Source organism: Euprymna scolopes, chromosome 2 (genome assembly GCF_053919585.1).
Source record: "Euprymna scolopes isolate OS-2025 chromosome 2, ASM5391958v1, whole genome shotgun sequence".
Classification (NCBI taxonomy): domain Eukaryota; kingdom Metazoa; phylum Mollusca; class Cephalopoda; order Sepiida; family Sepiolidae; genus Euprymna; species Euprymna scolopes.
Genome location: NC_136483.1, coordinates 193736248 through 193749270, shown reverse-complemented (window position 1 = coordinate 193749270; position 13023 = coordinate 193736248). Strand labels below are relative to the sequence as shown.

General features: G+C 34.6%; 1 protein-coding gene across 1 annotated transcript in view; it reads left to right on the top strand.

Annotated features, from left to right (window-relative positions):
• LOC145300872 (uncharacterized) overlaps nt 1-13023 on the top strand; it is a 92489-nt gene that overhangs the window by 33457 nt on the left and 46009 nt on the right. Inside the window, exons 7-9 of the mRNA XM_080144524.1 lie at nt 3590-3767; nt 8080-8241; nt 12043-12255. Of these exons, the coding sequence (XP_080000650.1) occupies nt 3590-3767; nt 8080-8241; nt 12043-12255 (553 nt within the window). The remainder of the gene's footprint in view (nt 1-3589; nt 3768-8079; nt 8242-12042; nt 12256-13023) is intronic.

The window sequence follows — 13023 nt, the reverse complement described above, 5'->3', positions numbered from 1 at the left end:
ATTCAAAATAATAATTATGATGTAGTAAATGCGGCTATACAGACACGAATGATGCTGAATGTTCAGATCGTCCAAATGCAACAGTTGTCCTGGAAAATATTTAAAAAGTCCACAATAAGTTTTAGCTAATCATAACTTGAAGCTGCGTGAAATTGCAAAGGGGTTCAAGATATTAGAAGGCATTCATGTATTCATCATTTTGCATGAATGCCAATGAGAAATCTGTGTTTTAAGTTGTTACTGCATTTTATTACAGTTGATCAAAAACAACAATGAAGCATTAACGATTCAGATCATTGTTTGTAAATGGCCTTTCAGAATTTAAATTATTACTTTTGTTTTGAATTTGTAGGCCATCACTGCATTTATACATTGTTTTTCCAAATGGCCTTTCAAATTTTCAATTATCATTTTTGTTTTGATGTTCAGTTGTCATCCTGCATTTTCAGGATTTTCGGTACACACAACCTTGATTATTTAACAAAGGAAAATTGCAAATTTTTATGCAAATATTTTTCAACTACTAATACCGAATATCCTGTTTGATAATTTTGTGTTGTGAATTCGAAATGTTTTGTTTGACTGTGCCATGTATGGCTGCCACCTGACTCAAGGGAGGAGGAGAACATAGATGTAAGGAGAAACATACATGATCTGAAAAATACACTCTAGATTAGGATAAATTAAAATTAGGATTAATTGTCTCCCTTGGACTGTACTTTTTTTTTTCTTGTAGAGGGCACTGTTTTAGTTCTCCAGTTTGTATGTATTCAATATGGCGTAATAAATATATCTGTTGTTTTTACATTACAAGCATTGTTTGCTGATTAAATGTAACCAGTCTAAAAAGTCAAGCTAGGATGTCATTAATTTCATTCTGTGTTTATCATTGCACATGACTATTAGCATTTTTTCTTCAACAAAATGTTCCTTCTCTTGTGAAACCTACTACATACCTCTACAGGAAGAAATTAACCGAGTGTTGACACTGACAGTATAAACTAAGATATTTTCACTAACATTTTTGCTGTTGTCTCCCATAATGCAATGCAACAAACACTGTATCTAAATATTGTAATTTAAATGCAGTGTTTGAACTGAGTTCTAACACAATCTGTCTGCCACCATAATAAGAAAAACATTGTTTAAGATATAGAACAAAACTTTGTGGCAACTTTTTTTTTTATTTTCGAGATTTTAATTTCTTTCAAGCTCTTTTAAGCCAATATATTTTATTTCATTTATATATTTTCTTGCATCATATTGATAATTTCAGATTGTGAATCCCATCATGGGATCAAGAAGTAAATGAAAGACAAATTCGTAAAGTACGTTTTCACAAATGTTTTTGAGAACGGCATAATCAAAACATAACTTGTAATTTTATTTTTGTCAATGAAAGTTTGCAACTGTTATCAAAAAATGTCATGACATCAAGAGTTAATGAGATGAGCGATAACGTCCTTTAATAAATTATAATTGAACTCAAAAGCAGCCAAGTACAAGTTAGTTTACAGCTGGACGGATCAACAAATGTCACTAACATGAGTCATTTGCTTGTCTTTGTTCGTTAAGTAGAAGAAACGTTATTTTGTGATGAAGTTTTATTTTGCAAAACATTTTTGGATTGTTCAATGATTTCTTCAAAACACATGGAATTGATTTGAACAAAGTTGGTTCTGTCTGCATAGATGATGCGCCTTCAATGTTAGGATACAAGTCGGGTTTTATGAGTTTAGTCAAAAATGTTCCCGATATTATTACCATTCATTGTGTTATTCATTACACATGCCTCAAAAATGTTGTCAAATTCCTTTGAGGAAGTTTTGACTGCTGTGGTGCAAGTTGTAAATTTCATTCGTGGAAGAGCAGTTCATCATAGAATTTTTAAAGCATTTTGTAAAGAAATAAAAGCAGAATTTTTAAAGCATTTTGTAAAGAAATAAAAGCAAAATACAACATATTGTTATTTCATACTGAAATGTGGTGGCTTTCTTGGGGTCATTATTTATATATGGTGATAAATTTGTTGAATGAATCGCTGTTTTTTTTTTCGGGATGCTTGTGATAAGGTGTCAGAAAAGTTTGAAGACAAAAAATTCTTATTTATGCTATGTTACCTGGCTGATATTTTCGGGCACATTTCACAATCAGAATTTGTCATTACAAAAAAAAAACAAATTCCAATTGGATTCTTTGTTTCCAGAAAGTTCATGCCTTCATAATTAAGCTACATCTGTAGAGAAAATGAGTCATTGAAGAAAATATGGCCAATTTCAATTTGTTTGATGCGATGTTTAGAGATGCAGATGCTTCAGAGGTCTTGATTGAAAATATCATGGAATATCTGTCAACATTGGAAATTAAATTCACACATTATCTTGGTGAGAAACAAAACTTTTTCTCCTTTTTTGCAGAAATCGAAGAAAGCGATGAATTACCCGATGAGTTCATAGATCTCCAGTCAAACTCTGGATCCAAAAAATCTTTGAGGCCAACAAATAAACTGCTTTCTGGCTTCGACAGATGATTGTGTATCCAATTTTGACTCTATTAAAAACAAAGTTGACTTTAACCCAGCAATCAAATGAGTCTGTCATTATTAAAGTTAAGCCATGGATTCAAAGTTTTCATTGTAAAAAAATTGTGTTTCTTCATCTTTTTCCAAGTTGTTTCATATTTCCTGAAAACTTAATATACCTGTGCTCTGTTATTTTATGAGAAAATGTTTGGGTTGAGTCACAATGTCATCATGCGGTGCAATGTTGGGTCACGGTTGGAAAAAGGTTACGAAACAATGTTGATAAATAAAGTCAATTTTTGCCTAAAAGTTGTTTTATTAATTAGGCTTGAAACTTATTGAGTGATATGTTATATCAATATAAAATATTACTCTTAATAATAATAATCTATATATCTATAAAAGTGAGAATGTGTGTGTGTGTGTGTGTGTGTGTGTGTGTGTGTGTGTGTGTGTGTGTGAAAGAGAGAGATCATTTCTCAACCTATATACTCTACGGATGTTTGACCTACAGACTTGAAATTTGGTATTTAGAGTATTCAGACATGTGGAAAACTTTTTAATTTTTTTTCATCCCGAAAAAAGGGCTGCTAAAGGGTAAAATTGGAAAATCGGTGCGTAGGAAGGGGATCATCATATTTTTATCTGTTTGCCAACTGTTTCATAAGGTTTGAAAACACTTTTTAAAGAATGTGGCAAGCTCGTCTAATGGTTATCATACTTAACTCACTGTCTAGGTTTTGGTTTCCATCTCAGCTCGAGTTTTTCTTTTTTATTTACTTAGAATAAACATAATACTCGCATGCACATGTCTCAGTTTCTTTCACTTTTTTTACTTCATTTTTTTTTTAAGGAATTTAAAGTTACATTTAATACCGGGTAATGCTAGGTACATCTTCTAGCCTATAAAGTTGGAGTTACTGTCTGTTTGCTTGTATGTTTATCAGTTTATAAACTCCTCTTAGGGTTTTGATGATAGACCCTCACAAATTTAACTTCTGTTTTTTTTTGTTTTGTTTTTTTTAGTTTTCAGTTTTGTAGAAAAATATTTGTTTTGTTGTCTTTCAGGGTGAATGCAAAACATGAACTGGAAAAGTCAGAAAATGAACTGAAACGGAAAGAGGAAAATCTACTGAAATCTGAACAACAAGCGAATGAGGAAAATGTTATGGTTAAGGAGCAAATTGTCCGATTCCAAAAAGACAAGGTTTTGTTAATCAAAGAAAAAGAGGAATTAGAAATAAAGGTGAAAAAAAATCTTTTTTTTTTTTGCTTCTTTTTTTTCTTTTTCTTTTTTTTTGCTTCTTCTTTATTTTTTGCTTCTTCTTTATTTTTGCTTCTTCTTTTTTTTGTTTCTTTTTTTGCTTCTTTATTTTTGCTTCTTCTTCTTTTTACTTCTTCTTTATTTTTTGCTTCTTCTTTATTTTTGCTTCTTCTTTTTTTTTGCTTCTTCTTTATTTTTGCTGCTGCTGCTGTTGAGCATCATGTATTCACTTCCTTTGAATCAGATGATTATTGTTTGAGTTTGTTTTCCTGTTTGTAATCAGAATCCGTTCTAGAAAGAAATTGGGTGCTTACAGAAGGAACAACATGGATGGTGACCAACATTCCTAAGTGAAAGTGTTTCTGTAGAACAAACTGAATTCTAACTTGGCACATTCAGGTTGTCAGTCCGTGTCATTAACCACTAAGCCACTATCACCTCCTTTCTCTTATTGTTGTTGCGCAGTGAGTCAAACTTTTGCATAGAACTCATGAATATTGTCTCTTAGGATGGTCTGGTCTGCATGAAGTACTCCTCATTGGTTGTAGGTATTTATTAACCTTCAAGATTGCAGGTTTTAACCCTGGCACTGAGCAACAATGCTCAGTGGTTGCATATGAAGTCAAGGAAGGTTTGACCCAGAATAAACACAAATGATTGGCAGAGATGTAATGTTGCAGCTTTCACTCCATGCTTGACACAATTTTACTTGTCATAAAAAGAAAGCAAAGATGACCAGAAAATTACAGATCTTGATGCTGACTCTTCCTGGATTTTCACAAGACCTGAGTTCACCAGATAATTTACACTACCAAATTGCCACTGCCTTTCATTATATTGCATATCCCTCCATATTTACATGAATAAACCAGAAACCAGCAGGAATAGTGACAGTAATAATAATAGCGACACTAAGACAAACACACGACAACATCAAAGCTCATTTCTTTATATACCCACTTCAACGGAATAACTCACAACTTACCTCAACAAAGAAAACCACCAGAGAAAGCCATACATTGAAAGAAAAATAAGAATACAAAACACAAACATCACAGCAGACACAACTCCGGCAGCTTATAAACACAAATAATTATCCCATAAAATACAATGCCTACTAGAACGCATTCACAACTTTCTTAGCTTTAAATTGATACAACACACGGATACAACGCTCAAACAGGCGACTTCCTACAGCACATTAAAACACAAAAAACCAACACAAATAAAAAACGAAAACAATCATGAGAGCTGAAAGCCACCTTTGTTCGCAACACGAGTATAAATACGACAGCTTTTTCGACAAACAGATAGGTTGGCTCAGCGTGTCAAGCTGTGAACTTCATTCCGCCAGCAGCCAACAGCCATTAATCCTTCATCAGCAACAACAGCTATTAAGATTACTATGCTCTCGCCATTGCCACAGCCACCACCACCCCACTCGTGATACTGGACAGCAACCTTGAAGACTACTCCTCCTTCGCTGCCGCCACCAGATCACCACAGCGAGGTTTGTCCCGCCAGTAGCAGCAGCTATTAAGATTACTCCTCTTCCGCCGTTGCCCCCAACCCTCTTGCGCTACCGGACAGCAGCTTTTAAGACTACTCCTCCTTCACTAGCACCACCGCATCCGTATTCCATACACCAGAACACATAAGCCACGTTTCTGTCATCGCCACCCCTACCTCAGCCTGATAATAACACCAGATCGTCGCTGAGTTCATATCAACAACCAACCAGCATTCCTACCGACATCCCACTGCTGCCGCTGCCACCAAAATATCCTTACACATTCAGCAGTTCTTTTCACGATCGTTTTAACTTTAAATAAAAAGCTTTAAACTCAACCTTTTCGGTTGTTATTTTCTTGCTTCCATACGCTCAGGTTTGCAATATAACACTTTACAATGGTGAATAAGAGTTGGACTTTAGATGGATGCTGTTAATGTTGTTTTTATAGTGTATCTGTTTGGCTGTTTTGAAAGGTTCTTAATTTATTAGTGAGGAGGAGGAGCAGGATTTTAAACTTTTACACAGAGCCCACAAAGATCATTTCCTTCTCGTTAGCCATAGCGATTTGTTATATCCACAAGATTGCATGTTTTTTACCATGGCACTCCAAGCAATAAGGCCCAACAGTTGCATACAAAGTTGAGGAAGGTTGGACCTTGAACACACAAAGAAATGACTGTTGCAGCATTGTTATCCTTACTCCATAGACTTGCAGTTCCGTGCCGGACACCTTCTTGTTTTCCAAAGACATATATCAGAGACGGCCAGCGAACGAGAAATTCTGATGTTGACCCCGCCTGGATTTTCACTCTAACACAACCATATTACTACCACTCTTACCACAATGAGGAAGAATAGAACTTTAGAAGGATTCTGTTATTGTTGTTTGTCTTTTTTATTATCCTTGTCTCATCTTTGGTGTTGTCTTGTTGTTATTGTTATGATAGTGTGTCCTTTTCTTACAATAGTCTGTCATTCTATTGTTGCTGTAGTCTGTCAGCTTTTTTGTTTTTTACTCATATTCACCCCAAACAAGACACATCGCCACAAAGACATAAAGAGCTAATGTAAATCACGGACTATGCCTACATGAACACTTTAAGTAGGTACTTGGACAGTGAGATATTTGTTCACATTACATTTAAATTTCTGCATGTTAGTACAGGAAACAGGGAGGAAATTCAAAAGGAAGAAACTATCAGAGTAGAAGACTCTTGTCTTGGGGGAGGGGAGGCTCTGCAGTAAGGTATTGGATTTTATTGCTTGCCAGGTTAGTATTTACCTCGAGAGGGTGCTGATGCTACAAGTTTGCTGGAGCACATTTCATTAAAGTACTTGTCAAACAAGCACAGGGATGCAATATTGTGGTGATTAGGTTAGGGTCGCAGCTTGCTTAACAGTTTGGGACTTATTAGATTGGAGACTCTTTTTGTAACCCTATCAAATAGAGAGAGAGAGACTATTGGTTGATGAACTGGCCTACATGCAGCAACAATACTCCGTGTGTGGGTGAATGGTGGATTTGTCAAGGTATAGAATACTGTTGGGTGTGAGTATTTTTCTAGAACGGTAAAGGAAGCCCACCTTCTTTGCAGCAGCCTTGACAATATCTTCTATGTATTTGTTCCAATTCATGTTACCTGTGAATGTTAGGCCAAAGAGTTTGAATGATGAACTCTCTGGTTGGAACGGTTCATTGTAATTGTTGAAGGAAAGAAAATTGCCATTGTTGTAATGTATTCTTTCATTTTTATTGAAATTTAATATTTTCCTTTGTCTTTCAGTTGCAATATTAAAGAATATAGCAAGTTATAAAAAGACATTTTATGATTTTTTTTTATATCTTTTTAATACATCAAAATCCCAGTCAGAAAAATTGACACAGTTGTTGCCACAGTGTATTTAGAATTATTGTTTTTTAACCATATTTAAGCTATCTTCCCTGAAATACACTTTTAATAACAGAATGAATTTTTCAATTTGAAATACAAAAAAAAAAAAAATTCACATTATGTTCGGCTAAAAATCTAAAGTAAATCTTAGCCTCAAACTAGTTGGATGTGTTTTGGCCTAACTCCACACTTTTACATGTTTCTTTTTTTTTTACACTGTTAATGCTGTAATGTTAGATCTCACTTCTGTCTGCAGTTTAGACAAGACTCTCAGATGACTTACCATTTCAGCATGGTCCTTTCTTATTGGTTGCATAATTTGTTAGTAGAGTAGTTCCCAGATAGTTCTATGACTACTGCAGTTTGACGTCTTCTGTTCTCGACTGCTGGAGTTGGTTTATACAAAATAATTTTTATTTACTTTATATAACCCATGCATCCTCTATAATCTGTTTGCCCTGGCAATACATGTTTATTACAATTGTATTTAGCTACTTTTTATGTTGACTCTTTTATTATTACTTATGTCTGTAATTTTCACATTTTTTAAGGGTCATGTTTTTATATCGCTCTTATGTTTGTCTGTGAGAAATAAATGTTGTATGTATTTAAATTTAAATATTATTTTTATTATCGTTTCTTCATAATGGTTATTTTCATCTTTTGATTCTGACTTCATATGAATATAACAGAATTTACAACATTTAATTGGTCTTGGACTTTTCATTTAAATTCAGAAAAGAAATGAGAATATCTTCTGATTTTTTTTTAATTGTCAATTTTGAATTATAAAAAATGGAATTCAATTACAAATAAAAAAATAACTACTGGCTTTTTTTTATTGATTTTCTTGATGTGTTTCCATTTTTTTTTTTTTTTTTTTTCGCAGATCCAGTTATTACAGCAAAAGACAACTGCACAAAATGTGCAGCTGGAAAACAAGTGCAAGCATTTGGCATCAGAGTTGCAAACGCATGAAATAAGCAGCAAACGTTTGCTGGAAGATTATGTAGCTCTTCAACAAAAAATGGCTGACTTGGAACGACAAAAGGTTTATTACATTCTCTCTCTCTCTCCTTTATTATTTTTTTAGTGTCCTCTCCATCATTGGAGGTTGGCAACCACATCTCTGGTGGTAATTCTGTTTTTTTTTTTTTTACATTTTTGATATGCAGAACTACTGTTATTTAAGAGTTTTTCCTTCTCTTAGATTAATGGCCTTATGGTTGAGAGTCCAGTTTACCCTAGTATTTCATCTATAGTTTGAGTGTTGGATATCTAGGCCGTTTATATCAATAAATCATTTTTGACAAAAGCATGCACCTGCGAGAACAATAAAATAATTATCAAAGGTACCAAAAGCTCATTTGAATAAAAATTATGAACTTGACACATGAACAAGTAACAAACTTGAAATTACCAGAAAGATAAATTAAAAGTATGATGTTTGAGAGGTCAGGTGTAATCAGTCAGGTCAATCCAGTGAAATGATAATGGCCAAATAAAAAATTTCAGGGGTATGGTTACAGTGACAATACCATCTCAAAAATAGACATTTTAGGTGGTCACAAATAACAACCGAAAATGGATATTGTTATTTGTTCATGATTTGGGTCCAAGAAGAATCAACCGTTGAATTCCTATGTGCATATCTCCCTCCTAACACAAGGAAGAACAGGGTTCATACCTTTCCCAATGATATAAGTGAAAGTGATGCAATACCTCGGACAGAACTCCCGCCCAGCATATCATATCAGTTTTGATATAATTTTTTTATGAAACTCTTTTATCATTCACATTTTCAAAATGTAAACAATAGAATTTGCTTTTTATTGTCAGAATATTAGATGTGGGTGGATTAAAGTAATGCTGAAAATGGAATTTTCCACTTTAGGTTATATTAAGTAAGAAAAAGGAATTATCTGTTAGAAGTTAAGCCACTACCAAATTGAGGAGTATATATTGAATTAGTGCACAGATGTGGACAATGCATACATGCCTGGCACAGCTTGAGTAGGTTATATTTATACCAGTTGAGGATGCATTTTCAACACAATCTGACAGAATCTTGGCTATTTTTGAGTAAGGAATGACCTTGCATCTGTCAGGCTGGTTTTGGATAGTTCTAGGAGGTTCACCCTCCCAAGTATTGTCTCCCCTATTTTGGGTGGAGTAAGTTTATTGCTTACTGCCTGAGGTGCCCCTAGTGGGGAATGCTGACAGTGCTGCCCAGGCAATTTTTAAAAGGCCAGAGTACTCCTTCTTTAGGAGTGCTGGCTTGATTGTCTCCATCTTCCAACTGTGTCACATCTTCTTGGGAAGGAAATAAATACCTACAAGGGCAATTAAGTCAGCTTATCACACACATTCAACATCTACCATTTAACAAAACAAATTAATTTGCAACAAAAACACTAAACTCCATCCCCTGTCCCACCGACGAAATGTTGCATCCCTCTGCCTGTTTTACAAGTATTTTAATGGTAGATACTCTGACGAACTACAAACACTTGTACCCTCTCGACGAAAATACCCCTGACAAGCAGCAAAGTCCCACCCCTACACAGTCGAGATCCCTAGATGTAAGAAAGCCTTTTACTCTAATAGCTTCTTCCCCAGAACTGCAGGACTTTGGAATTCTCTTCCGATTTCCTGCTTCCCCAACTGTACTGACATGCAGAAGTTCAAGTGTAATGTGAACAGACATCTTACTGCTAAACTCCCTACATAGTACCTCTGCAACTTAGGTCCCTGATAGTAACCCCGTACATCATAGTGGCAATATGCCATGTTTAGGGTGAAAAAAAAAAGAAGAAAACTGCAGCTTGGCTACTGACATTCCCCAAACACATAATTAGCAAATAAGGAGATTAACCCCATTTGTTGATTCTCTTTTAATGTAACCTTGCATTAGGAGTTCTTCAATCCTCACCAGATGGCTTGTTATATTCATGTTAACAAGCAACAACTGAGTCTCTTGTTGACACGTTGTAAGTAGACAGCTTGTGTTGACAATAGTAGTCATAGAGATTGCTCATTTTTTTTCTCCTATGGCTGAAATAATAGAAGCAATTAAAAAGAACAACAACAACTCCATTAATTAATCTGGTTTTTACTTTTTACAATAACATTCATTATGATTTATATCTAGATTAACTGCATCTACTCATTACAAACATAGAGCGGTAGAGATATAAAAAAAATAGCGTATGCCTGCTATGACATTAGATCTCCTGGAGACAGGAATTCTCTCGCTTTTGTGAAACGTACTTACTCCCGCGATACAATTTTGAAGAGTAGTAGCCGTAGAAATATGTTTTTCTTTTTCTCCCTGTGGCTTGTGGCCGCAGTAATGAAAAAAAGGACAACAAATAATTCAATTATTTGTTGTATGATTTGATGTACAGCCATGATTGGGTCAAAATCTTAAGTAATTTGCAATTATATTTTTAGTATTGCCTGCACTGAGGATTGAACCTTGAACCTCCAGAAAAGTATCACTTACAACTGAATTTTACTTAGTAATTTTTTTTTTTTTTTTACATAGAAGTCACCACTTATCAAGGCCAAGAGGCCACTCGAGGATAAGGGTTAAAGAGTGTACAGTAGTCAAAGGGACAATATCATAGTAATCGTTACTAGTGTAAATTTGGTAAATTGGATTACTTAAGAAGAATGGTTCATCAAGAACTTGTTTACATTGGACTTGAAGGCAACTATATTGTAGTCAGCTGGAAAGCAGGCAAACAGAAGACAGTTCCACATATGTGCAGTTCTAAGAAAGAAGTACTGTATTCATTATGTCACGAGTTCGTGTAGACAATTCTAATATGAATTTTGAGAGCTTTAAACTTATTCTTGTTTTTATGAATACAATCTTAGTACTTTTCACTATAGATTGCTACTTATATTATTATACTTATATTATAATATACTTATATATTACTATACATATATACGGGTAAGAAAAAAGAAGTAAACAGTATGTTATCCTTTTTATAATCTCTTGTCATGTGTTCAGTTTGCCTAAGAGATGGTTTCTGATTGGCCAGAAAGGAAGTTAAATGCTTGCACCAATCAGCATCAAGTTTAGAAATTAAGCATAGATTCAAAATTGTTAACTGCAAGCTGTCGCTGCTGTTGGTGGTGTTTTGTTTATGGAAATCACTCTAAACAAAACAAGAAGCCACTTGATGTAAGGAGCTAATAAGAATGAAAGATGATTATCGCAAAGACAGGAAGTGCCTATTGATCTCCGTCTTGAAAAGACCAAAGCTGTAGGTAGAAGAAAAACAATGAGCAGGAAGGGAGTTCCACAATCTTGCAGTTCTTAGAAAGATGTTACTAGAAGCTGTATTACAATGAGGTATTAAAACAACAAATTGATAAAGACCACTAGACCAACAAGTCGAATGAGCTGGAACAAAGGAAGCAGGGAATAGATCAGACAATTCTGAAGAACATATGCCATAATAGTATTTATAGAAAAGACTGAGACTAACAATATCATGTCTGTGAGAGAGGTTGCAATGAAGAAGAAAGGGTGAGACCAATCAAGTTGCAGATACGTTTCTGCAATTTATCAAGAACCCTCAAATGGGAAAGAGATTTACCTGGCCAAATATGGTAACAGTACTCTATAGTTTTCCTGCTATAATGCAACTTCCTTTTGCTTACGTAATCTAACCTTTTCGTTTTTAACATTAGTTGTGAATACTCTAATCGAATGCCATTACATTGAGAGTATTTACGATAAGTTAATCATCTTTTGAACTTTAAAAACTCTTCACTGTATGGTGAGGCAGTCTTTTTGTCAGATGGCCCCGTAATTTGTGTTCCCATTTATTTTTAGGCTGCAACGCAACAAATTGATGAAGTGATGAAAGAAATGCTGGAACAAAAGAAGAAGCTTTCTTATGAAAAGGGAAATCTGCAGTCGCAGGTGCAACAACTGCAGTCACAGGTTCAACAGTTGCAGTCGCAGGAAGCAGAAGATAAACAGAAAAGGAACGAGTTCAAACAATTGACACGACTCAACAAAACACTCCAAAACAAATGCATTAAAGTAAATATGTTTCCCTTTCACTCTCTTTCTTTCTCACTCTCTTTTTCTCATTTCATCTTCCTATTCCCTTGCTTTTTTTTTCTTCTTTTTCTTATTGTCTTTATCTCCTTTGTTTTCCTTGTTTTGTTTTTTTTGTCATAAAAGTTATAAAGTTAAAATGTGTTCAGGAAAGTGTTCGACTGAGCTTCAATCTATGGTCCCCCCTCGCAAAACTTTCACAAGAAACACTCGTCTAGCTGTAAACACTATCAATAATTCCCCCCACTCTTTATCTGTGCCTAAACCTAAACGTAGATTCCATGAACAAAGCTTTTTTATTAGAACTGCACGCCTGTGGAATTGTCTTCCGTTTTCCTGCTTTCCGGCTGACTACAATATGGTTGTCTTCAAGTCTAACGTAAATAAGTTCTTGATGAGCCGTTCCATATAAGTTATCAAATTTAACAAATTTTCATTACCAATGATTATTATATTGTCCAATTTTTACTGTACACTCTTTAACCCTTATCCTTGAGTGGCCTCTTAGCCTTGATAATGTGTTGATACCTATGAAAAAAAAAAAAAAGAAAAAGTCCAATGTGAACAAGTTCTAATTGAATCGTCCCTCTAAGTAATCCAAGTTACAAAATTCCCACTGTTTACTATGCTAAAATCACAATGACTAATGTATACCTATTAACCCTTATCCTCGAGTGGCCTCTGGGCCTTGATAAGTGGTGACACCCATGTAAAAAAAACAGTCAACTTTTTTTTTTTTTTACACAGTGG